This window comes from Phlebotomus argentipes, unplaced genomic scaffold, assembly GCF_947086385.1.
Source record: "Phlebotomus argentipes unplaced genomic scaffold, Phlebotomus argentipes genome assembly scaffold_18, whole genome shotgun sequence".
NCBI classification, from domain to species: domain Eukaryota; kingdom Metazoa; phylum Arthropoda; class Insecta; order Diptera; family Psychodidae; genus Phlebotomus; species Phlebotomus argentipes.
The window spans coordinates 7,895,798-7,919,571 of NW_026776177.1; the positions used below are offsets into that span (position 1 = coordinate 7,895,798).

At 41.1% G+C, this 23,774-nt stretch overlaps 4 protein-coding genes across 4 annotated transcripts; 2 read left to right on the top strand and 2 right to left on the bottom strand.

Annotated features, from left to right (window-relative positions):
* The first annotated feature begins 140 nt into the window (after window positions 1–140).
* On the top strand, window positions 141–4,846 carry LOC132260517 (tripeptidyl-peptidase 2). The gene is made up of 11 exons (XM_059758692.1): window positions 141–347; window positions 421–549; window positions 612–813; window positions 870–1,039; window positions 1,107–1,239; window positions 1,318–2,238; window positions 2,294–2,450; window positions 2,509–2,951; window positions 3,015–3,400; window positions 3,461–3,660; window positions 3,724–4,846. Exons 1-11 carry the CDS (start codon window positions 198–200, stop codon window positions 4,622–4,624), a joined length of 3,792 nt encoding a protein of 1,263 aa, XP_059614675.1. The 5' UTR covers window positions 141–197; the 3' UTR covers window positions 4,625–4,846.
* Window positions 4,847–4,907: 61 nt separating this feature from the next.
* LOC132260532 (splicing factor 3B subunit 6) lies at window positions 4,908–5,544 on the top strand. Its single transcript, XM_059758713.1, has 2 exons — window positions 4,908–5,154; window positions 5,228–5,544. The coding sequence occupies exons 1-2, from the start codon at window positions 5,006–5,008 to the stop codon at window positions 5,457–5,459; spliced, it is 381 nt and encodes a 126-aa protein (XP_059614696.1). The 5' UTR covers window positions 4,908–5,005; the 3' UTR covers window positions 5,460–5,544.
* LOC132260527 (glutathione S-transferase E14-like) lies at window positions 5,479–6,403 on the bottom strand. Its single transcript, XM_059758707.1, has 4 exons — window positions 6,249–6,403; window positions 5,982–6,182; window positions 5,803–5,919; window positions 5,479–5,742 (listed from the first exon to the last, which is right to left on the bottom strand). The coding sequence occupies exons 1-4, from the start codon at window positions 6,387–6,389 to the stop codon at window positions 5,551–5,553; spliced, it is 651 nt and encodes a 216-aa protein (XP_059614690.1). The 5' UTR covers window positions 6,390–6,403; the 3' UTR covers window positions 5,479–5,550.
* A 230-nt stretch (window positions 6,404–6,633) lies between these two features.
* On the bottom strand, window positions 6,634–23,730 carry LOC132260518 (uncharacterized). The gene is made up of 8 exons (XM_059758693.1): window positions 22,625–23,730; window positions 14,006–14,112; window positions 13,809–13,941; window positions 12,519–13,022; window positions 11,552–11,716; window positions 10,996–11,384; window positions 7,990–8,729; window positions 6,634–7,476 (listed from the first exon to the last, which is right to left on the bottom strand). The coding sequence occupies exons 1-8, from the start codon at window positions 22,756–22,758 to the stop codon at window positions 7,321–7,323; spliced, it is 2,328 nt and encodes a 775-aa protein (XP_059614676.1). The 5' UTR covers window positions 22,759–23,730; the 3' UTR covers window positions 6,634–7,320.
* Between the last annotated feature and the right edge of the window lie 44 nt (window positions 23,731–23,774).

The window sequence follows — 23,774 nt, forward strand, 5'->3', positions numbered from 1 at the left end:
TTCCTGTGACGGCTCTGCCCTCTGGGAACTGGCGAAGGAATCGGTGGTTCCACGGAGAATCGGCGGCGCTGCTGTAAATTGTGGGTTTTGGTGTCAGAATTTCGACAGTCATCGGTCGTGTGAATGCGTGAAAACACCCTCTCACAGTCATAAATCCCGTGTCGCAGAGCCAGTAAAAGTTGCCCTTGTGTTCCAGTATGGATAGTAAATTCCCCCTTCACGCTCTCGTGCCAAAGAATGAGACTGGCGCATCAAATTTCCTCGCCAAATACCCGGAATTCGACGGCAGAGATGTGACCATTGCCGTCTTGGATTCCGGAGTCGACAGCCGGGCGAGAGGATTGCAGGTGAGGGATTCCTTTATTTTCACAAAGTGCTGAGCTAATCTTGTCATTATCTCCTCCGGCTGCCCTTGGACAGTGGCTGCCTGGAAAGGAAGTGAAGGTGATCGAGAGATTCGACTGCAGCGGAACAGGTGATGTGGACATGACAAAGAAAGTCACTGCAAATCAGGGAGTCATTGTGGGTCTCTCCGGACGGAATCTCAAGGTGAAGTGGACGGAGAAAGGGGTGAAATTGTGGCGACAATCTCATGAGCTTGGTTCTTGCAGGTGTCGTCACTCATGAAGAAGGTCAATGCCAATGGAGAGGAGTTCCGGGTTGGCCTCAAGAGCTTGTATGATCTCTATCCCACCAAGATTCGGGAGAAGATCATTGCGGAAAACAAGGTGAAGTGCTGGGATGAATCACACAAGACATGTGTGGCTGATGTGTGCAGGAAGTTGGAAGAATTCGACCAGAGTCATCCCAATAGTAAGTCTTTAGTCAGCTGTGATCCTTACAGTCTTCTAAAATAGATCTCTTTGCAGACGTCAACAATCTGCCGTACCGCGAGAAGTTGCGGAAAGAAAACCTGGACGCTTCTCTGGAGATGCTCAACTTCTGCGAGAAGAAGTTCACAGAATTCAAGACAACGTACGACTGCGTGCTCTTTCCCACTGATAAGGGATGGATGGCTGTTATTGACACGACGGAAACGGTGAGACGCTTGTGGTCAGCTAAGTTATACACGCGCTCAACGCAGTGCTTTGTGTGATCATTTTCAGGGTGATTTGGAGAATGCCGTTCATATCAAGGAGTACAGCGGAAACTATGATACCCAAGTCATTAACGAGTATCTTTCTATCTCGGTGAACGTGCACAATGGTGGAAACGTTTTAGAAATTGTGGGAATGTGCTGTAAGTCGGATGATTAGGGCAATTTCGGCCGGAAGTCTGATATTCACACTCTCTTTCTCTCTCTATCTCTCTCCATAGCGAGCCATGGGACTCACGTGTCGGCCATCGCGTGCGGCCACCAGCCGGACAACCGGGCGTTGGATGGCGTGGCGCCAGGCGCCAAAGTAGTGTCGCTGGCCATTGGGGATGGTCGTCTGGGGTCCATGGAGACGGGCACCGGCGTGGTGCGTGCCATAATGAAGATCATGGAGTTGTGCAATGCGGGGCGGCGGATTGACGTGGTGAATATGAGTTACGGCGAGCACGCTCACTGGTCGAACGCCGGCCGTATTGGCGAGCTGATTGGCGAGACGGTGAATAAGTACGGCGTGATCTGGGTGGGGTCGGCAGGCAATCACGGGCCGGCGCTATGCACCATTGGCACCCCGCCGGATATCAATCAGGCGGCGTGCGTGGGCGTCGGCGCGTACGTTTCGCCCGACATGATGGAGGCGGAATACGCCATGCGGGCCAAGTACGGCGACGTCTACACATGGACATCGCGGGATCCATGCATAGACGGAGGCGCTGGCGTGACGATTTGCGCTCCCGGCGCTGCCATAACTTCCGTGCCAGAGTTCACGCTGTCGCAAGCGCAGCTGATGAACGGCACGAGCATGGCGGCGCCTCACGTCGCCGGCGCTGTGGCCCTGTTGATCAGCGGCCTGAGGCAGCGCAAGATCCCATACTCGCCATACAGTATCAAGAGAGCGCTCAGCAACACTGCCACCAAGCTCAAGACCGTCGATCCATTCGCTCAAGGGAGCGGCCTTCTTAATGTGGAGCGCGCTTTCGAACACCTCGTGGACAACTGCAAAGAGGCAGAAGTCAACGTGAGATTCAACATCAATGTGTCCAATAACAACGCCAAAGGGATTCACATTCGCCACGGGGTGCTGAGCAAGCCGGAAGAGTTCTCCGTGAATGTCGAACCGGTCTTTTTCAATGACAAAAACACTGGTGAGTTTTGTGCCTTTTTGAGTAATTGATGATTCATTACTGGTGGCTTTTTCAGCTTCAAGTGAGAAGATTGCATTTAATGTGAGACTTGTCCTGACGGCTTCCGATGAGTGGGTGCAGTGTGGGAAGTTCCTAGATCTCTGTTATTCTGCCAGATCATTCTCAGTGCGTATTGATCCGTGTGGACTTCGCCCGGGCGTTCATCAATCCAGGTAAATCCATAAATCCTCCAAGGATGGATATTGTAATTGACTCCTTTTCCTCTTTCAGCGTAAAGGCGTACGATTCGAAGAACGTGGACAAAGGACCAGTGTTTGAGGTTCCGATTACAGTGGTGCAGCCAATCGTTGTTGGGCCTGATCAGCTGTTCGTGCATCGCATACCTGAGCAAACTTATTTGCCGAACACAATTGTGCGTCAATTCATCTCCGTGCCCAGATATGCCACATGGGCTGTGCTGAAGCTGAAGGCTGAGGACAATGTTGGGGGCAAATTCTTCGTGCACACCGTGCAAATATTGCCGGCGAAATACTGCAGAGCTTTGGAGACCCAGAAGATTGTGTCTGTTTGCAATGAGAGCGACACTCTGCTGCCATTCAAGTGCGAGGGTGACAATATTCTGGAGATTTGCATTGCCAAGTATTGGTCGAATTTGGGACAGACAAACATCAGTGCGAGTGTGGAATTCCACGGGATTTACTCGGCCAATGGGAGTGAGTTGCTGATTGTACACAATTGTGTTGAAATACTGACGAATGTCTCTTTATTTATTGCAGATATAATGCACGCGGCGAATGGAATTCATCGAATTGATATCAGAGCGTTGAAGGTGGAAGAAATTCTGCCGTCGATTTGCCTGAAAAATGCTGTTGCTGTGCTGCGACCGACGGAATCGTCAATTACTCCACTCACAGCCCGCGATGTGTTGCCGCCCAGTCGACAGATCTACCAGAATGTCCTGACGTACAGCCTGAATTTGACAAAGCATCAGGAATTCTCTCTTCACGCGCCACTGTTCAGCAATGTTCTCTATGAGAGTGAATTTGAGTCACAATTCTGGATGATATTCGACAAGAATTGTATGATGGTTGGATGCGGAGATGCGTATTCCTATAGGAACTTCATCAAATTGGAGAAGGGAGAATATACCATTCGTCTTCAGGTGAGAATGGAAAATTTTACTGATGTTTTAGAATGATTTCTACCAATTTTTTGTTTGTAGGTTCGGCATGAGAAGAAGGAATTACTGGAGAAGGTCTCTGAAGCCACTATAATAGCTACATTTAAGCTGCCGTCAAGCATTTACTTGGACGTGTACAAGAGCTTCGGAGCAGCTTCCACTGGTGGGAAGAAGATTGCTGCATTTCAGATGAGTAACAAAGCGCCGAAGACAATTTTCGTGACTCCGTTGACAAATGAGAAGTAATGTTTTATGTTTGATATGCCAAATAACTTTGATAATTATGCTTTAATGTCGTTCTGTAGGATTACAAAGGCTGGCTTTCCCAATCAATGCGCCTGGCTCGATGGCACTGTGACTTATTCCAAGGATGAGCATGGCCGGAAGGTGGACAGTGTGTCCTTCCAGTATAATTTGATCGAGGGAGCGCCCGTGAAGAAGGCCAATGGGGTGCCGAAGGAGAACAAGAGCAAGTTGGAGGAGTACAAAGAGGGACTGCGCGACTATCAGAACGGAATGATTCCCAAGCTGGAGCTCACGGACGCTGAGGAGATCTATCAGGAGTTGATTACAAGCAATCCCAAATACCTGGCAGCTCACGTTTCGCTGATTCAGAATTTGGAGACGGCAGAGCCGAAGACGCAACTGCCGCACGCTTACGCATTGGCGCTGGAGAAGATTGAGGACAAAAAGCCACTGAAGGCGACGCTGAATCGGATCATTGACTTGGCGGATCTTGTCATCAGAGAGACTGACGTGGAGGCGCTCTTGAGCTACTATGGCATCAAATCCGACACGAGACCTGATGCGGCGAAGATTAAGGCCAACATGGACAAGCAGAAGGCTGTTCTGCTGGAGGCTTATCAGAAGAAGATCATCGCCATGGGGAAGCTGCACGTAGCGACACCGACGCCTGATGACTTGGAGGAGATTCTAACGGAGGTGGACGAGGTGTTCACGGGAATTGCGAAGTTCAGCGACGTGAACGATGCAAAGTACCTTCCGGTGGGCATTTGGCATGCCTTTCTGCACAAACACTTTGGCCGCATGGGCAAATATCTGCACAAATTGTACGAGGAGAAGCAACAGAGGGAGATTCTGGAGGAGCAACTGCGAGTGTTCAGGGAGCTCAATTGGAGTCATGTTGAGAAGGTGATCGACCGGATCATCGTGAATGCTAATCCACAGACGTACAGACTGTTCTAAGAAGGGATTTGCAGTCCCTTTTAAGTTTTACAATTGAATTTATTTTACATCTTGACATTTACACTTGTTTAATGATGACTGTACAATTTAAGTACTTCTTCATAGGACTATTTTCGTTTAGTCTAATGTCTTTCTTATTCAGCGAGATTCTCTAAATTTAATGTACACCAATTAGTGGAAAATGAGAGTGATTTTCTGATGAATAAAATTATAACGCAATTATTTGAATTTTCTGTACTAAAATCCTCATGGCAGATCGCAGCGCCAATTAGTCGATTGTGGCTATTGTGTTAACCTCTTAGTTGTCATTTGATTTGTTGTGTCTGCTGCTGCATATACATTTTTCTGTGAAAAGTGAGTGAAAAATAGCATTTTATCAGCATGGCTTTGGCTATGCAGAAGAGGAACAATGTAAGGCTTCCGCCGGAAGTGAATAGAGTGCTGTATATCAGAAATTTGCCGTATAAAATCACGTCGGAAGAAATGTATGATATTTTCGGGAAGTACGGAGCCATTCGACAAATCCGAGTGTGAGTATTGTTTATTGCAAAAATAATCCCTTAATCATATGGAAAACCACTAATTAAGAATGTATTATTGCAGAGGAAACACCCCAGAAACCCGTGGAACAGCTTTTGTGGTGTTCGAGGATATCTTTGACGCAAAAAATGCTTGTGACCATCTTTCCGGATTCAACGTTTGCAATCGATACCTCGTCGTGCTGTACTATCAATCAACAAAGGCTTTCAAGCGCGTGGATGTGGACAAGAAACAGGAGGAATTGGACAAGATGAAGTCCAAGTACAACATAAGTACTGACGAGCTGAAGAAGTAGGCGTCAAAGGAAACATTCATTAATTCTCATCTTCATACATTTCATCCCATCACCAAATCATTGAATAAAAGACCAAGAAAATACAGTTTTGCTACTTCTCGACGTACTTCCGGATGGTCTGGGTGAGTTGATCGATTCCCGACTGATTCTCCTCGTTGTAGTAAGGAAGGTCTTTCATGCGGTGAAACCAAGCGAACGTCCTGGGCCATTTCGTCTCCTCGAGAGGCACGAACAAGTCCACTGTCGACAGTGTTGGGAGAATTGAGAAGTCCGCCAAGGTGATCTGCAAGGGAGTAAGTGTGAAAAGGACTTTTAAATACAATATGCAGGCAAAAGCACTAACGTGATTTGCTGCCATGAAGTCCGTTTCGCTGAGGAACGTTTCCAAGTGCGAAAAGCACTCTTGGATCTTCTCTCGATGATGAGACACTTCGACACATCTCTTCCGGAAGATCTCGCTCTGAAAGAAATATGAAATGGGTTGGGAATTGTCTTAGAAGTCTTGAAGGCTTCTATTCTCACCAACATATCACTGTCGCGACGAAAGAAGAGGCATCCGTTGAAGAAGAGTCTGTTGACTATCTTGTAACGCAAGGTTTCGTCCTTCGGGAACAAAGAGGAGGATTTTCCGTACTTGTCGCACAAGTACATGAGAATTGAATGACTGTCCGTGAGGATGAGGTTTCCATCCTTGAGCACAGGAACCGTGTGGAGAGGATTTAGCTGATAATAGAATATAGGAAAGACTGTTGAATTCCCTTTGTTCGTCTGCATAAGAGAAAGTTTCACCTTGATAAAGTCTTCTTGGTGATTCTCGCGCTTCAACAGGTTTACAAATCGCCTCTCAATGTCCACGTTGAGCTCTCGGATGAGCAGAAAAACGCTCCTCACGGGCGGACTGATGGGATCACAGAAGAGAACCGGACGCATTCTCGCTCTGCTATTGACTAAGTCTTGACTCTCTTCTGTGAACAAATATTTGCGCCTTCGTCTCGACGATCGCGCGCGGCTCATTTGCGATGGTGATTTTTCTACCTAAGCAATTCAAGAAGGGATCTACAATTCGATTGCCTCGACATGTTTCCCGTCTCTCTCTCTCTTCGTGGTGAAAACCGAAAACCACAAAACTCTGAAATCCAATGCTCCAGAATTGCAGGGATGAGTAAAACGACTCTTGAATGGTGTCATGATTTTTTATGCATTCCATCTACTGCTTTTAATTAAATTATTTAGATATTATTAAAATTTTACACTAACATTAACTAAATTGTTTTTACCTTTATCTAGAGTTATTTTTTTATTTCATATATGAAATCTTTAATATCGCTTTTGTATATATTTAAATTATGTACATTTTAGTGCTTCTGTTTTGCGTTCTCTCTGATATTTTTTTTCTGCTTTAAATTCTCAGTTTAGTTCAATTTAGTATAATTTGCATAAAAACCACTTATGAAATCTCTCATACATTTATTTACATGGTAAAATTTTCTGGTTTTTTTTCTCATAAATTCCTCTCGCATAAAATCATCAAATTTTCCCCAAATTTATGTTTTCATATAGTAAGTTTTACAAAAAAAGTGACAATTTTGCTTTATAAAATTTCTTAAACATCGAAAAGATTGTTAATTTCAATTTCTATAGTGTTAATATTTTTTGTTGCTTTATACGATCAAAAAGAAGATCTTTAAGGCCTTTCATGTTAAAAAAAAGAATCATTATCAATCAAAGAGAATCTAAAAATGGGCATCATTCAACGATGCCTCTTCACGCTGCTCTCTTCACGAAGTGTGTAGCTCTATTGCACGCCACTCGATGTGAGTGGATTGCGCTCTTCTCTGGCCAATGCAATTGCCATGAAATATTAGATGGATGCAATTGATTTATGCATGTTGGCTTTCTCTATGGCACATTCCAGTGCTGCCTGAATATCACTGTAAACCGGAATTCCTTGCCTCTTCGCAAGATCGATTAAGTAGTCACGGCCTCTGTTGTAATCTTTGATAGCCGCGGGAGTCAGCTGTTGAGAGAGAGAAGGAGAGAAAGGATGATAATAACATTTTAGCTTCAAACAAAATCCGGATAGTTAATGTTCTTAGTTAATATCAAATGATTCTCAGGCGCACAGCATTGAATTCTAAGCAGAACAGAGTTGGGCTATAAAACAACAACTTCCACACCTTTTTAGGAAGTTCACATTGCTGACAAATGAGTGTCTCACACAGAGCGTGATTCGTGTGTGAAAAATCCCAGAGAAGAAAGCTCCGTGATCGGATGAGAGATGAGAGTGATGTAAGATGATTAAAAATTCATACAAAACCCATAAATTAAGCAATAAAATTATTTACATAGACAAATGCTCAGGTGGACAAAGGTTACAAACTAAAAGTCACTACAAATTTCCACATTATTATTACTGGATGTGAAACATATCAATTTGCCGAGTGACGCCACACGATCGAGAGGTCGCGTGAGATGATTAATTGACTATTTTATTGGATTTGTTTGTCATTCGCTGTGATCTCACACTCACCCTTTCATTCCCAATAATACTGTCCACCAGCATCTGCACGCACAGCACAACGTCGTAGCCCAGGCCGATGTAGTGCGCCGCCAGGGTCATCGGGGCGAGAGAGCGCGTCTCGTTGGTGATGACGAAGAGCAGGACGCGACTGGAGTCCAAGAGGGTGGGATTGAACAGTGGCTCGTTGATCAGATGCCCCACAGATTCGTCCTCAGTCGGCGTCTCGGGCAGCAGAGTGTTGTACTTGAGTCTCTTCTCCGGCATCCCGACATCCGCCACGAAGTGATGACCCTCCTCGGGCAGATGGTACGTCATGCCGCGCGTCTTCAGCACTGGAATGGCGTAATCCTCCCGCCAGCGCGACCTCCGCATGCAGCTGCCACCCAGGAAGATGTCCCGCATGTCGCTGCTGCTGTCCGAGCTGCTGCTCTCGCTGGACGCCGCATCGTCCGAGAACACCGAATCGTTGTCCTCTTCATCGTCCGCGCGGCGCTCGAGCTGTCGTGTGGGAAACTGCGGCACGGCCGACGACGAGTCCCGACCCACCAGTGACGATCCCGAGGACTCCTGCGGCAGCGGCGAAGATGTGCCACTGTCGCGCTTCCGCTGACTCTCGCGCGACACGCTGGGCGCTGACTTGAAGCGCAGCGTGTACAGAGGCTCTCCGCTTCTCATCATCGCCTCGCTCTCCTCGCCATTTCCACTCGTCACCAGCGGCGATGATGCCTCACGATTCTTGTGAATCCATTCTAGAAGGAGAAAAAAACAGTGATACACAAGAAAATTAGCGGTCTTTTCCTCTCCATCTCTGTCATGAGAGGTTTCACACTTTTCGCCCATCCTCATTACTATGCGTGGCCAAAGAAAATAATAAGAAAAATAGAGGAATGAGCGGCTCAATATTAAACTGGATATCTCAGGGTTTGAGATGAAGTTTCGTGTTGGACCAAAGCAGAACTTTATTCTAAGATTTTTTGCCTTATTTCTCCACTCAAAAATGCTTCTTAATCTGAAAAATATCTTTACTGTTTTCTGACTGCATTCTTTATAAAGACCTCAATAAATTAGTATTTGCAATTGCCCAGCTTTCCCCTATATGAAAAATATCTTCCATGGAACATAATAAATTAACATATGTAGCTTTTTTGACAATCGCACGCAGAAAAAGAATATTTTAATTAATACATAACGTTTTAAAATTTCTACAATGCGAAAACGCCAAAAGTCGCGTTACTCATGATTCTGGAAGAGATTCATCAATTGTGATTTTTTGCTCACTGCAGTGGATGCTTTCACGAAACGTTCTTTACACTCAATATCATGAGAACAAAGAAATTCACAATCGACGAAAGATTGATAAGAATTCTCAATATCTTGACTATTTTCGCGAGATTGTGTCATCTATCTGTGTACAACCCCCCCAAAAAAGCCCCACGATAAGACTCTCTCGATGTTCTCGATTATAAAAGTGATTGATATAATACGAACGTGACCTAAAATTATCTCGACAGTAAGTACAAAATATGGATAATTTCAGCGAAAGTCTTTAAATAGATCATTACACTAAGCTATATATTTCTGTACAAAGCCCGCATATGATTAAAGTGAGATGTCCAAAGACAGAATTTTCTCAGTTTGAGGAGAACGAGAAAAAAGTACTGAGATGCCAATGCTTTTCTCTCATTGAAATTTTTGGGTTGATGCTTTAGAGTTCGTTCACCATGTTCTATAAAAGATTCCATGACTCACATTCATGGTTAATTTACTTTAATGTGCAAACATTGCATGATTTCGTGTCCTTTCCGTCTTCTTAAGTGCGCTCCACTGCTTTGCCATGACACGTTATTATTCAATTGAGATCAAGGTGGCAGAGGATATGCGAACAGTGCTAAAACTCTTACCATAAAAGTTCTTGCACGATAAGTTTTTGTATCATGCATGCCAATCAGAAGAAACGTTAAACATTAGATCATCATCAAAACGATCCGGAGGTTAGAGGGTAAAAGATATCAATTTCGCGTTTATTCAATCATTAATCACACTTTTACCGTCCACCACAAATTACTACGGGTTTCCTATTGTCAATATTTACAGCTAATCTGCGGTTCTTTTATGGTAAAACACCTTGATATCAGGTTAAATAAGGGCTACCGGAATACTAAACAATTTTGTCTACTTTCAATAAATGCGACAATTTCCGTCACATTTCAAGGTGTCTTCGGCAGTATTATTAACCATCTATTAGTGTTTTTTTTCTCTCTCTCGAATTGTCTCACTATCGAGACAACAATAAATTTGGCTCTGAAACAACAGCGAGAAGGTGGAGTTCGTCTGTTGATTAACATAAATCTTTGAACTTGGAAATAGCAGCGCTTAAGGAAGGAGTGTGCGATGGACAAAAAATGCCATCACATCATTAATTCATATTAGTCACTGCTATTTTATATCTTTTCTCACAAATTCCATCTATTAAGACAAGAATGAACTCACACTGAGTTCTCCAAAGAGAATTTTAATTCACTGAAATCATTCAATTTGAATATCGTTAAGTAAAAATTATAATTTTTTCGCATAAACCAACAGTGAAAATGCTTAATTTCATGTATACCTCTCTTGAGCACAAAATCACTGAAGAATTCCACAAAGGCGTCTCGAGACGCTCGCCAAAATCCATGCAATTTGCTTATCAGTGGCGAATGAATCCAGAAGTCTTGTTATGCACAAAGATAGTAAATTAGAAAAAGAACCGCATGAAAATTAGAGAAAAGGGAAAAAAAAATTCAAATTATATACTTGTTGAACTGTAAAAGGCTCGAATTTAGGAAGATATAAATTCTCAGCGCATTAACAACTTGCTATTAAGGTTAATTGGCGAAAATATCGCTACACCTTCCTTCTGATATGTTGCAATTTTCACACAACAACAACAACAACACAATTTCCGAAGGTGCGCCGTCATTTTCGTCTCGAGGCTGCCAAAAGAGGATGATGATATCATGCAGGAATTGCACTTACCGGGTGTATTTGTGAGAAAGATCGGCGGCGGCGGCAAATTGGTACCTTTAATTGGCGACACACACGTGTTCTCATTAATCTCTTGCTGCAGAACCGACAAGTACGCGGCAATGACGCAGAACTCCTCGAAGTTTATGTACAGCACACCCTTCATCTCGCCACCGACACGACGACTCTGCGTCTGGTGATGATGATGATAGACGTGCCGCTTGAAGATGGACTCACTTTTCTTCTGCACATCACGGTTCACCGTCACTATTTTCCGGATGTTCTCTTGGGTGATGATGCTATTTGTGTAGCCCAGGTAACTCAGTGCAAGCTGGCATTCATGTGTTGTGATCTCATCCACACTTGTGGCGCATATGCGATCAAATGCACGACGCACGGAGCTGCATAGAAGAGAGTGTGCAATAAAATTAATATACTCTCTCGCAGCAATTCTGTATCAATTACAAACTGTACGTCATGACTTTTTATGGCAATCAAATTGAGATGTGAAGCGCGCGAGCATTGGCGTGAGATGAGAACAACAATAATAATAATAATAATAACTCACATTAATCTTGAGGCAATATTTGACGGTGGACTCCGACCTTCGTTGCCCGACAAAATTGCCTTTGTCCGCTGCAAACCGGAAGGAATGCTATCAAGAATGGGCAAACCTCGTCTCAGCACAAGTTCCCGCAGCAGATTCTGATTTCGCGTCAAATCAATATACTCTCTGTGGGCAAACAGAAACGAAAGAAAGGATGTTGAATCGCACACACAAATTATGCTTCATTACCTAATAATCCTCAGTCATCTTTCCCATCGACATTTGTTGCGTGAAAAATTACTTGCAAATGTGTGTATTTCCAAGGTATTATCACCTGGAGAACAGCCAATTGTAATATTTCAAGCAACCACTGTAATCGAATGTTGGAGTCTCTCCAGACATTTTCACAATTTTTTGATAATCTCTTCGATAAACAATTACTGTCTAAACAATGTGTCAATGCAATTAGCAGCTTTTTTCTTCTCTCACTTTGAACTTTACTGTTGATTTTGTGAAAAACCCGTTGGCAAATCGCACAACAGTGGCGGAAAGCATCAAATTGAGCACGTTTCTCAAATTTACTCCACACACTTCAAATTGAAGAAAAAGTGAAGACAATTCTCACAAAGCCATTTTACAATTAGGAAGATACCGCTGGACTTTATTTTTAGAAATTACCCAACTTTAACAGTAACAGCGATCAACCTTCGCACAATTAAACTGTCGTCTTATAAATTGATTGGGCATCAATGAAAAAGTCTCATTAAAAACGGCACTTGACTTGCTTATCGCCCAATTCAAATCAATCTTGCGAAAAGAGGCAATAAATTTGCATATCTTATTGAACTGTAATTGAATATCACACGAAATACAGCGGTGACATAATGCTCAAATGTGAAGTCATGATGCCGTTTTTTGCTCCCCAAAACATTCTGTCAGCTTTTGAGGCACTCACAAGAGATCAAGCGAGAGAGACAGAGTCACTTACTGCGTTGAAATGGGTTCATTGAGGATCTTCTGGTGCGGCTTATATGGATGCAACACCAACACTAAATGCTTCGAATTCTGTCCAGCGATGTGAGCCGCCTCGATCGCCCCCGCAGACGCCCTCGTCTCTGAATCGATGACGAAGAACAGCACGCGCGCCTTCTCCTTCGCGCGGTGCTCCAATTCAATGAGATCTGGCGTCCAATCTGACACCTGTGGGTTGTAGAAGGAGATCCCGAGCTTCTCGAGTGTCGGAATGGCCACATCGGCGCGCCACGTGGTGGGATTGCACGAGCCGCCGAGGAACACCTCAGGGCCGCCACAATCTGCGCCCGCCGGCGCCGCCTCGCTGCACTTCTCAGCCGCTGCTGCACCACTTCCTAATATCAATGACGGGCAGTCACTGGCAGAACACTTCTCCGCCGCACTATTGGTACTTTTTAGAGAGCCTACAAAATCACCTCCATTGACCTCACTGTCATGATTACTCATCACGCTGCATGTCCTGCAAAAGAGACCGAAGCGATAGATGTTAGCTAAGTGAATTTGGAGCTCTGCCGGTCAAGAGTTCACTCGAGGAGAGACAGATTGATCAATTAAGAGGCTGTGAAATTGTAATTAATATCCATCAGGCGAGCAAACAAGCCGCAAAACACTTTATGACCAATTTTAGCAAATACACTCTCTCGCTCAGTTTGCAGATTCATAATAAAATACAATCACGTCACTTAAGCACAATTTTATGTGCCACTCGCATTGAGTCCATTAAACTCTTCTGTCATTTTTTCCTTCCTCTCATTATTATTATCTTTTGTCTACCCCTTTTTTGCCCTCCTTTTCCAATATCCAGCCATTTAGTAAACTTTATTCAATATCATCGCATTTAATCGACTCCCTCGGCAAATTACATCAAAATATTACCGCCATTGAATGAAGGCCCGAGAGCGAAGACTTGAGAAGTCATTAAACTATAATTTCATCGCAAAGCAAAGGAGGAAAAAAACACACAACAGCCTCTTCTTGTAAATTGGCTCAAAGAGGAATATCACAAAGAAAATGACCGACCGAGTGAAATCCATGAGATCATTCGATTAAAATAAATTTCACACGCAATAATTCACTAATAAGCAAAGATGGATGGAGAGACTGAGAGGCCTTTTAGTATATAGAAAGAGCTGCTTGTGACCTCTTTCTATGCTCTTCTGCTTCTCTCTTCCATCGACTCCGATGATCTAATCAGTGTCAATCGATTTGGTGGCAAAGAATGTCTCTTATATGGCCATCAACTCACCGAAAACGCCGAAAATCCGCCAAGAGTACACAAAATTCACCAAACGTTAAGCCATCTAAATGCAATCGTCCAGCACCATTCTCCAAATTGCACCGCCGAGCAAATTGTTTTGCCGTCTGAAGCATATCATTAACTGTGGTTGGAAGAAAATCCAATTAAATGTCACATTAAATCACTCGATAATCACATTTCCTCACCTTGTTTATCCGTAGGTGAAAAGTTCAAATCACTGAAGAGTTCAAGAACACGATCTCCAGGAACAATTCCACATGATTCTCTACTTCGCCAGGAATTGAATGCCTCTCTGCAATGATAGAAAGAATGTTTGAATGAACTCTTAACCTCAACGAGAAGCTAATGAAAAAAATAAACAACATTTGAAAGAAGAAAATGTGTGCAATTTATTTATTATCTATTTACGTGTGACTCAATTGAGATGAGTGATTTAATAGAAGTGTCTTCCGCAGAATCTCCCAAGAAAATCTACAGTATAATCGTAAAAAAAGAGAAGCAAATGTGCAAATCAACCTACAAACAGTTAATTTGTCATCAACTAACTATGCGAATTGTGTTTATATCATTTCCATTCCATCATTTCCCCATTGTATTTGTCTCAAACATTGTCAACACATGAATCTACCACGCTTTATGCTCGCATTAGATGAACAGCACAAAAAACTACCGTCATCCTCAGTCCAATTGTAAAATTGTGAATGAAGGCAAATTAAAAGGCATTTGTGATTCATGACCTACGACATCATATCTTTACATTGACGTTTGCACACAATATTTGTTGTTTATATGTTCCGAATGCCAAGTTGCTCTGTGCGAAATGCATCACGAAACACATAATATATTCCCTGTAAATATGCACTGAAATTTATTTCTGTGCTAAGTGAGAAAAATGCCCGAGAGCGTGTGAATGAATTTCTCCAACCACCCCACAATATTTCTCTCCCCGTGCATTCTGATTGCATTTCACACTTAAGTGCCCGTCAGACGGCACAAATAAAGAGCGTAAATGGGTTGAGGACATATTTTTAATGAAAAGTGAGAAGCCAATAAATTCCTATAAACGACAAAATAAATCATATCCTCTTAACTGAATTTTAAAAACGGCTCCTGCTTTCTTTCTCTTTCTCTCTTCATTCCCCTTTTTACTCTTGCAACATGTCACGATTAATAAAATTATATTTATTGATTCTTCAGATGTGAAGAAGACGCAATTTTTCAATATGTTTCGTCTGTGATAAATTGGCAAACAATCTGACGATGAATAACAAAAATTTGTCGATGAATTGCTTCACGCAGTCAAAATCTCTCAACTTTGGCCAGAAATTATTAACCGAACTAAATTGTAAATTAAGCTTAAAGCTAGACGATGATATCATCGTGCAGTGAATCGATAAATATACATTTTCGTTTTTTGTGTGTTTTCATTTGCCTCCCGCTTCACCTCAAGCACACTCTCAATCGCCATTCCCTCTTCTCTCAGGTCATCAATTCCTCAAGATCACCAAACCGCACTTCAATTAACAAGAAAGATTTATATATTCCAGCGAAGAGTTCTCTTGTCTGATTCTCTGCATATTTTGCACCTTCCTTCTTCCATTCACAATCAACTCTTTTATGAGCATTCTCATTTTGCCCTTATTGTCAAAAGCAAGACGAATTGCCACGTAAAGTAAACGGCCAACACGCAATTATAGTGGCTGACATCATAATTCATTGTGGTTTGCTTGCTCGTGATATTATTTTAAAGAATTTCCTTTATTCCAATAAACAGATGAATCGGAATTGAAGTGTGAAGCAAGTGATGATGTCAAGAGTTCCTACTGAATAATAAAGAAAATCATCCGTTCGCGCATGAACTAATTCGGTTACCATCGAACAAGGAAACCAATCGATAAATCAAATTACAAATAGACACACCATAAAATTATATTACTTCTCATATTATTGACAAAGCTGCGTCTGACCACCTTGAATGTAACATCGAGTTAATAATTTACTCATTCTTCGCCACAAAGCTCAAGCATTCCTTCGATAAAACACGCAGCTTTTGCAACTTATTTCATACTAAGACCTGAAACTTACAGTATTACTCATAACTTTGCACCTCTTTCACACTTTGGCAATGTTAATGAAGAGACGAAGAATTTTATAAACTCCGTGAAATGTTTCACACTCTGAATTGAATGTTTAAATGCTAATAAATTGAACATAAAAAAAAAGAAAATTAGTGTGTTTAAAAATAAAAATTAGTCACTTTCTTTCCACAATCGCTCACTTCTTCCGTTCAGGTGATGATGCTAGCATTAATGATGATGATGATGTAAAGGTCAAAATTCTCTTTTCGAAGATACACTTTTCCACATTATTGACTAACTAATTTACGTTGAACAACTTCCGCAATCTCCTCATCAGATTTTCTATAGATACACAACTCAATGTGCGATACTAATACTCATCTATTCTCATCATCGCAAACCCATGAGGAGTATAAACACACAATCATCCACCCACAATCATGTAGACAAATCAAACTTTAGCATCATGTCTGAGCGGAAGCATCAGTGGCAAACGTCATATTATTAGCACTGTGCGCGAGAAATGCCTTTCTTCTCGCTATTTCACCTTTATTCTGCCATTTCCAAACTCAAAATGTTGCTACAGTTGATTTTCACCACCACTTCATGTGCAAAATGGTATCCTTGATATGGTAAAAAGTTATTTGGTCGAAGGAAAATTGAGAAATTGTGCTTGAATAGTAGTAAAACACAAAATTAGACAGGTTTGTGTTTTGCAATGTCTCTCAAAACAGCACTAGAACGCCCTCGCGAATCTCCACTCTCCTCCCGTTTCTTTATTTAATAGCCTATGAGCTAATGTCTCTTTGGCTGCGCTATATTTAGCTTTCCCGCCAATTTTCCTTTAACATTTTAGCTTCCATTATGAAGATATTATGAATATTTAGCAAATATTTCGTATGGCTTCCTCGTCGCTATCTCTCTATCTTCTTTTTGACAATTTCTCGCTGACTATTTATTGAAATAAATTGCTTTGAATTTGATTTATTACTGCACTGCATTGTTGGAACAAGTTGAACTTAATTTAGAAGGCAAAAGGTACAGAGAAACCGACAATAAAATGTGGGTGTTGGCTTATGGTTAATCTTTAACTCCATTCCATTCCACCTCTTTCCACATTTCCCTCTACAATTGCATTTCACTCCCTTTCAATTGACACAATTTGCTTTGTACCATTTCGACACCGACTTTGTCCTCACATTCTCTATATTGAAATTTTATGTTTTCCTCTTTCAAACATTACAAAGCGAAAGTGATTTTCATATGAAAAATACTCTCGAAATATTGTTAAAGAGTTGTGAATTTACGAAAATATACGTGACAAGTGTAATTTCGTCTCTTTCCGACACGTCAAGTCATACTTGAACACTTCAGGAATAGAACATTGAACTCATGCGTAGCACCAGCAATCTCATCATTATCCGCCTGGCATTAGCCCACTGTGAACTATCATGAACTCTCAGTTGCGTCTTCAGATGAAGTTTCGCCAGTGCAAAAAAAACGACATTCACAAACCCAACCAATAAAGACACAATATAAAAATACAGAAGAGACACAAGAAAATTGTCTCCGAGTGGAAGAATTTGATTGAATGCCTGAATGATCATCGCAAAAAACATCTCTTATCACGCAAGAATTTCAAAACAAGTTATTTAATAGATTTTTTTCAGACACATTGTTTTACGACACTCGAGAGTCAGATTAGATGAGACTACTTACGCTGAAGAACTACTTATAAACAAAGTAGTTGTGAAATAATTCAAAAGAGCGTCAGCAAAACGTGTAAATAGTTCAATAAAGTTACACTGTCGTGAAAAAGAGACTTTTAGAATACGAATTGAGCAATCGCACGATTATACATAGCACTGGGTCGTGAGAATATATGCACATGTTTATATGAAATATAAATTAGCGCCCACTAATTGTGCTTAATTGTTAATCAACTATCGTCGTTAATTAAATAATCCCATCCAAAGTGTTACGAACAGCGTTTGTATCTATAGAACAACTGTTATTAACTTAAAGACTCTCGTCACTTTCCACCAGGTAAGAAGATAGCACAAAGTCATTTGCTATCTGAATCTCAAAAACGCTCAGAAACTTCCGCAACGACCTCGCATTCCAGAACTATAAGAAAATCATGCTCTAAAAATCTCAATAACAATAAATTCACTTATCCATTTATCATTTACATACACAGCTTTAAATCGCGAGTTGTATTTCTGCGATCGTGAATGTGCTGAGTAGTTGAAAATAAAGCTAATATTCCGAAATTGTGCACAGCATATCGATCATTCGGGATTAGTGTCGACATGCACGTGTACTGCATATAAGACACTTTTCAACTTCATTGGAAATCAAGTTAAAATTCCGCGAAATGTTGCTTACATACACCAGAATTTCCTCTTTCCTCTTCCCATGTAAACAACACCAAAATACCACTTCATGAAACACCAAAAAGGTATTTCACTTTAGGGAAATCCACCAAAAGATCAATTGGTAGCATTGAAAATATTTTATTATTCATCATTTCACACAAAATTGGTAAATGTTGACCATGAAAAAAAGCACTCCACTTTGCTAAATTCACTCTTTTTACCCTGTCAAGCATATCTTTACAATGTTCAACAGCAAAAAATACGCAAGTCTTGCGAATCTTTCTACCTCTTTCTCTGTTTGATTATTATTTTCTGAAGACACTTTAAAAACGTAACTTCTTTGTCAGTTCATTGCAACATTGTTGCCCTCCTCATTCTCTGCAGACAAGCAACAAAGTTTGACTTTTCAATGCCAAAAGAAGAATCCATGCTATAGTGGAAAATGTAAACATTGTCAAAATTGGATCACCCTCAATACCTCGAAATCTCCCAGACTTGACGCTTTTCCTATTTCTCACGCCCACATTCGCGACCCAAAAGGGGGCCAACAATATCACAATCACTTAATTGTGGTTCAAGTGCGCGAGAGGAAGAAGGAGAGCGAAAATGAGCAAATTAGAACGGATGTTTGTAAGTGTAATCAACAGGAAATAGTATCACAACAAATGTGCTTTGCATGCTAAGGTGGAATAAATGAATGACAAATCCTTTCTATGCCACAATTATACCCAAAATCTTTATCCTCTCAACAATGAAACTCTTGTCTCTTTGCCTCAAAAAGAGCAACATTTATAGTGTTATAGAATGGGAAGATGCGCGGCAAAGGCAAGGATTTCATCTGGGGGAAGAGCATACAATAATAAATATATGTAAAGTGTAGACTAAAAACACTTTCAATGGTTTATTTCTTTGACCTCCTCTCTCGCTCTGGCCATAGCATAAAGCCAAGCACTAGTTTCTTACCTCGTCGCCAAAAATGTTTACACAGAAAATTCATTTTGAGCTGAAATTTTTGCACATTTCGCCTCGTCTCGCTCGCACCGCCTGCAGCTCGGCGTCTAGAATCTCTGTGGAGCATTTGCCCCAGAGATCTCTCCATATGGCTCCGGCTCCGCGCGGGAGCGACTGAGACGACATGGAGGAAATGTGGCTGGCTTTTTGCAATGACAACACTGCGCCAAAGCGAGAGAGGCGTATAAGACGAGCGCGTGGATTACGATAGTATTTATTATTAGTAATGACCTCATCGCGACTGCTTACTCACAGTGTGGCTTTTATCAATGTGAAAGTATATAAAACAGCAACGATCGTGCCTTCTGCTCTACACAATTCACGAAAAAAACCCTCCCTCGCGGCTTCTCCACCCAAAAACCACCATTCAATTCCCATTTCTGTTCTCCATTAAGCAAACAATACACATAGTGCAAGAAATTGCACCCAATAATCACTCTAATGTCAACACAATAAAAGACAATTTGAAAAAAGCAAAGACGAGATAACAAATAATATCATACTCCTAACGATATTCCCATTATTTTTTATTGTATTTGTGAGAACCAAAGAGAAAATTAACGATTTCTTCAATACTACATCAAATACACCCAGTGTTTCTGCCCTCCAAAAAAAAGACTCTCTTGGAAGTTATTTGCACAAGAACATTTTTTCAGTCTCTTCTTTTTGCGCTCTGCTTGGAAATTCAAATATGTAGCAAGAGCCAATAGAAGCAACTTTTGTGAAACAATTTTACACACATGGACGGTAAAAAGAAGAAAATTGTAGTCAATTTGCAACTGTTGGGTGAGAGAACAATAAAGCGAATATATGGCAAAAAGAAGTTCATCATAGGAAACAAGGAGTTGAGCAATATGTAAATTCCTTTCAGAAGGAATGACCACAATAATTTATTCAATTGAATTGAGCAGACAGCATTCATAAACACACTGTTGTGTCTTCTTAAATACCATCAGAAGCACTCACTCAAATATATTACCAACCAGAGTTAGATCATCACCGGCTTGTAGACACACGATTATCTGTGTGCAAAATCCACAAAAAGAGGCACCTTATCATGTGAAAAGATAATCTATCCCTTGTAATATGAGAGCACGAGATAATTTAGCAATATCAAAGGCTTTAGTGCATTAGAATTATATTTTTCTGAGCCCCATTTTTATGGTTAGGCTCTTCTTTATTGCGACACTAAGCTGAGTAGTGAAGTCACAGTGATTCATGACTTAGCTAATTCCACGGATTTCTCACTGATAGGCAAAGATAGTGCGGAATACCTGTAAATGCAGAAAAGAGGAAGCACCCAAAGAGCTAAATTCTTGTCTTTTCGATGCAATATCTAATATTATTTGTCTTAATTCCTTATCTCAATAAATTTATTGTCTTGTTTTCCTTAAGCACAACAAAGATCATCTTCATTGTGTTATTCCTTATTGTAATACTTATAATTCAATCGGTATTTTTGCGTCTTCAGAGTCGTTTTCGTCAATTTCCATTGCGTCTTCATTGACCACGACCACGCATTTTTTCTGTATTCCACCAACGTATTCGTACTTACTAGTGCGAAAATTTTGCCCACTTCATGACGAAACAAACTCATCTCTTTTTTCTTACCAAGGATATTCATCATCATTGTGAATATCTAAAAACAATTTTGCTTATTCTCTGACTGTACAATTTCGCCAACAGTCAGATAATTAATATTGATTAAGCACATGCACATATTTTTAGATACTCCGTCTATATTGGAAAAAATGTCAATGATAACATTTTTATGTACAAGCATTTCTTGGCCTCTTTTGCAAAAAAAATATTCACAGTTTTTGAGGAGAAGAGATTAAATATTGTGCGAAGAAAATCTCTTGTTACGTTCGCACTCGTGGAATAGAAATTGCATATTTTTCAGCACAGGCGCCAGTTAAAACATGCGAATTCACGAAGATAATTGAGTGATTTTAGATAAAATAGCAATTTTTCTTGTCTCATTAATAAGCATTTCAACACCAAGTGGGTCAAAATCCAATCCTTTCTATTTCCATCAAGCACAAACTCAATTAACCCATTTGCTGAACACTTCTCACCATTTGATAACTTGCGTTTGCTATCGTGTGAGAGACATTATGTAAATAACCAGTGATACACTACGCATTAGATTCGCGAAACGTGATATTATCAATGTAGAATTATCGGATTTTATGTAAAATTGATGGGAAAATTGTTTGAGAAGCAATTAACAAGAGATCAAAGTAAATGTCTCTATCACAAGGATCTACAAATCAACTGAAATTCATTGAAATATGATTCATTCTGATGTAGGATTGATTTTATCCAAAAATTACGCACTTTGGAAGAATCACAGTGTCTAATATTGAGGAAAATATCTACATATTTACGTTACATTCCTGTCTATTGACCAAACTATTTTGATTCACGTTTCACAGAAAAGTATTATTCACTCCCATTAGACGTAGGTTTTGTTGATACTCTTACTAGCAAAATTGTTTTTATTCATAACAATGTGTTAATTTATGTAAAAGTTATAAAATTGATTGAAAGTAAAATATTTGCAAAAACCTCATCGAATATTGTATATTCATTTCCATATTAAAATGTCGCACAATTACGAGAAAGAAAACTTAATTGATGATGCTGTTTGTGCTTTCTGCACTCTTGCATTAATACCATGACTGTTAATTATAATATTTCTTATGATTTCATCGTGATTGGTATGCAATGTCGCCAATTCTTGCCACAAGTCGGCGAGACGTAAAGGTTTAGCGCACGAGACACTGAATATATTACATTTTTATAGCGATGGGAACTCTTTAGGGATGTCGAAGAGTGAAATTTAGCATGAGATGAAGTTTTAATGTTGTGCCGCGTGAAAAGAGCTTCGAGAATAAATAAAAATATGACGAGATCTGCTAAAAAAATGTGTGTGGCATTGTTTTGAAGGCATTGCTTTTATCATAGCTTCCTCGGTCACTCGTTTGGTTTGCGTGTCGACCAATTGATAGGAGAAAGAAAGAAATCTTTCTTGGCACCAGAAACATTTGAAGCAGATGGATAGGACAGGGGAAATTATTAATTGTTAGGCATTCTCAGCCATCGCTCTCGTCTTCTTTCACTGTCCTCCCACTATTTGCAATCCTGACACTGAATTTTTGGATTCTACACCAGAGACGCGATATTCGAAATCAAGGTTGCTGTTCGGATGTTAGGAGCGATTTCAAGAAATATCACTAGTTTCACGCTTTTTGCGTCTCAACATTTCTTTGTGATAACACTGACTGAATATTGCAATTTGTGAGATTCTTTATAGAGGAAGTGGAGTGCTCACCTGAGGAATTTCTTAACATCGACGACATTCTGTTGCTGCTGCTGCACATTGAGTGATGTTGGTCGCATCTTGGTCACGGAGGACGACATGAGAGTATTGTTACACGCAGCAGCGAGCCAGCATTTCATTTTCATGATCCAAATGCACACGATTCATAAACTGTATTCCCACGCTGAGGATCAGCTCTCACACTCACAAGAAAATCACACTTCACAGGGGAAATCTTACGCAGAAAAAAAAACTTCTAAAATTAGTGGAAAACAGCAGCTTTCTCACACAGCATTGCTGCTTCTCAGGAATATTTTGGACTCTGATGTAAGGCACAAGAAATCTTCGCAGTGTCGCAGGGAGAATTCTTCACAATGTCCACATGTTTTCTTCTTTCGCGCAAAGCAGAGTTCTGTGCCCATTCAGCTGTGGCCCTTGTTGCGAGAATACGTCCGGGAGTTGGTTGTGCTATTCCACCATAGCGCGCCGCGGCGGGTGAGCGAAGATTTCAGCAACGACTCCGACTCCTGGTGAACTTCCTGGCACTGATAAGGCTATCACAGTGGTGATGTGAGCTTGTCATTGTTGTCGTCCGCGATATGACGGAATATGTGGCAACAATAGTGGCACAGATAAGCTGCCTTGCAGCTCAGAAAGTCTCTGACTCACGAGATCAGTGGACTGGCCTGTGTGCTCACCGCTGGGCTGACAGAGAACAACTACCGAGTCGCGGGCAATCGATGCGCACTCCTTCCGACCAACACTTCTGGGCATTTGTCTCTGTGTTCACTCCGCGTATATCGATTGCCACCTTCCGCTGTTCAGCTCTGCAATATTCATCCGAATGGATGGTGAAAATACACACAAAGTGCCCCCTTGCTCTGCACTGGGAATTTCGCAGTTCAGCCAACGCGAAAAGTGCGGTTATGTTTAGTCACAAAACTTTTCCATTCCTTCTCACAGCTTGCACGAAAAGTTCACAACAACGTACAACAGCGGCCAATAGATAGAACACTTTTACTGTTTTCCAGCACGAATCATTGCTCCCTGTGGCACTTTGACCAGTTTTTCAGGCAACTTTCCACCAGAGAGAGATCACACACAGAAACAAAAACGCCACTGAAGACAGCTGAGCAGGGGCGTGAAAAAGTCTCCACCGGTT

Coding starts and splice junctions, on each gene's coding strand:
- LOC132260527 (XM_059758707.1), bottom strand. CDS start 6,389: ATGCGTCCGGTTCTCTTCTGTGATCCCATCAGTCCGCCCGTGAGGAGC. Junction 5,920..5,981: donor GTCGCGACAGTGATATGTTG/GTGAGAATAGAA, acceptor TATTTCTTTCAG/AGCGAGATCTTCCGGAAGAG. Junction 5,743..5,802: donor ACTTCATGGCAGCAAATCAC/GTTAGTGCTTTT, acceptor ACTCCCTTGCAG/ATCACCTTGGCGGACTTCTC.
- LOC132260517 (XM_059758692.1), top strand. CDS start 198: ATGGATAGTAAATTCCCCCTTCACGCTCTCGTGCCAAAGAATGAGACT. Junction 2,239..2,293: donor TTTCAATGACAAAAACACTG/GTGAGTTTTGTG, acceptor TGGCTTTTTCAG/CTTCAAGTGAGAAGATTGCA. Junction 3,401..3,460: donor AATATACCATTCGTCTTCAG/GTGAGAATGGAA, acceptor TTTTGTTTGTAG/GTTCGGCATGAGAAGAAGGA.
- LOC132260532 (XM_059758713.1), top strand. CDS start 5,006: ATGGCTTTGGCTATGCAGAAGAGGAACAATGTAAGGCTTCCGCCGGAA. Junction 5,155..5,227: donor GCCATTCGACAAATCCGAGT/GTGAGTATTGTT, acceptor GTATTATTGCAG/AGGAAACACCCCAGAAACCC.
- LOC132260518 (XM_059758693.1), bottom strand. CDS start 22,758: ATGAAAATGAAATGCTGGCTCGCTGCTGCGTGTAACAATACTCTCATG. Junction 8,730..10,995: donor CTTTCTCACAAATACACCCG/GTAAGTGCAATT, acceptor TTCTCCTTCTAG/AATGGATTCACAAGAATCGT. Junction 7,477..7,989: donor GTATTATTGGGAATGAAAGG/GTGAGTGTGAGA, acceptor CTCTCTCAACAG/CTGACTCCCGCGGCTATCAA.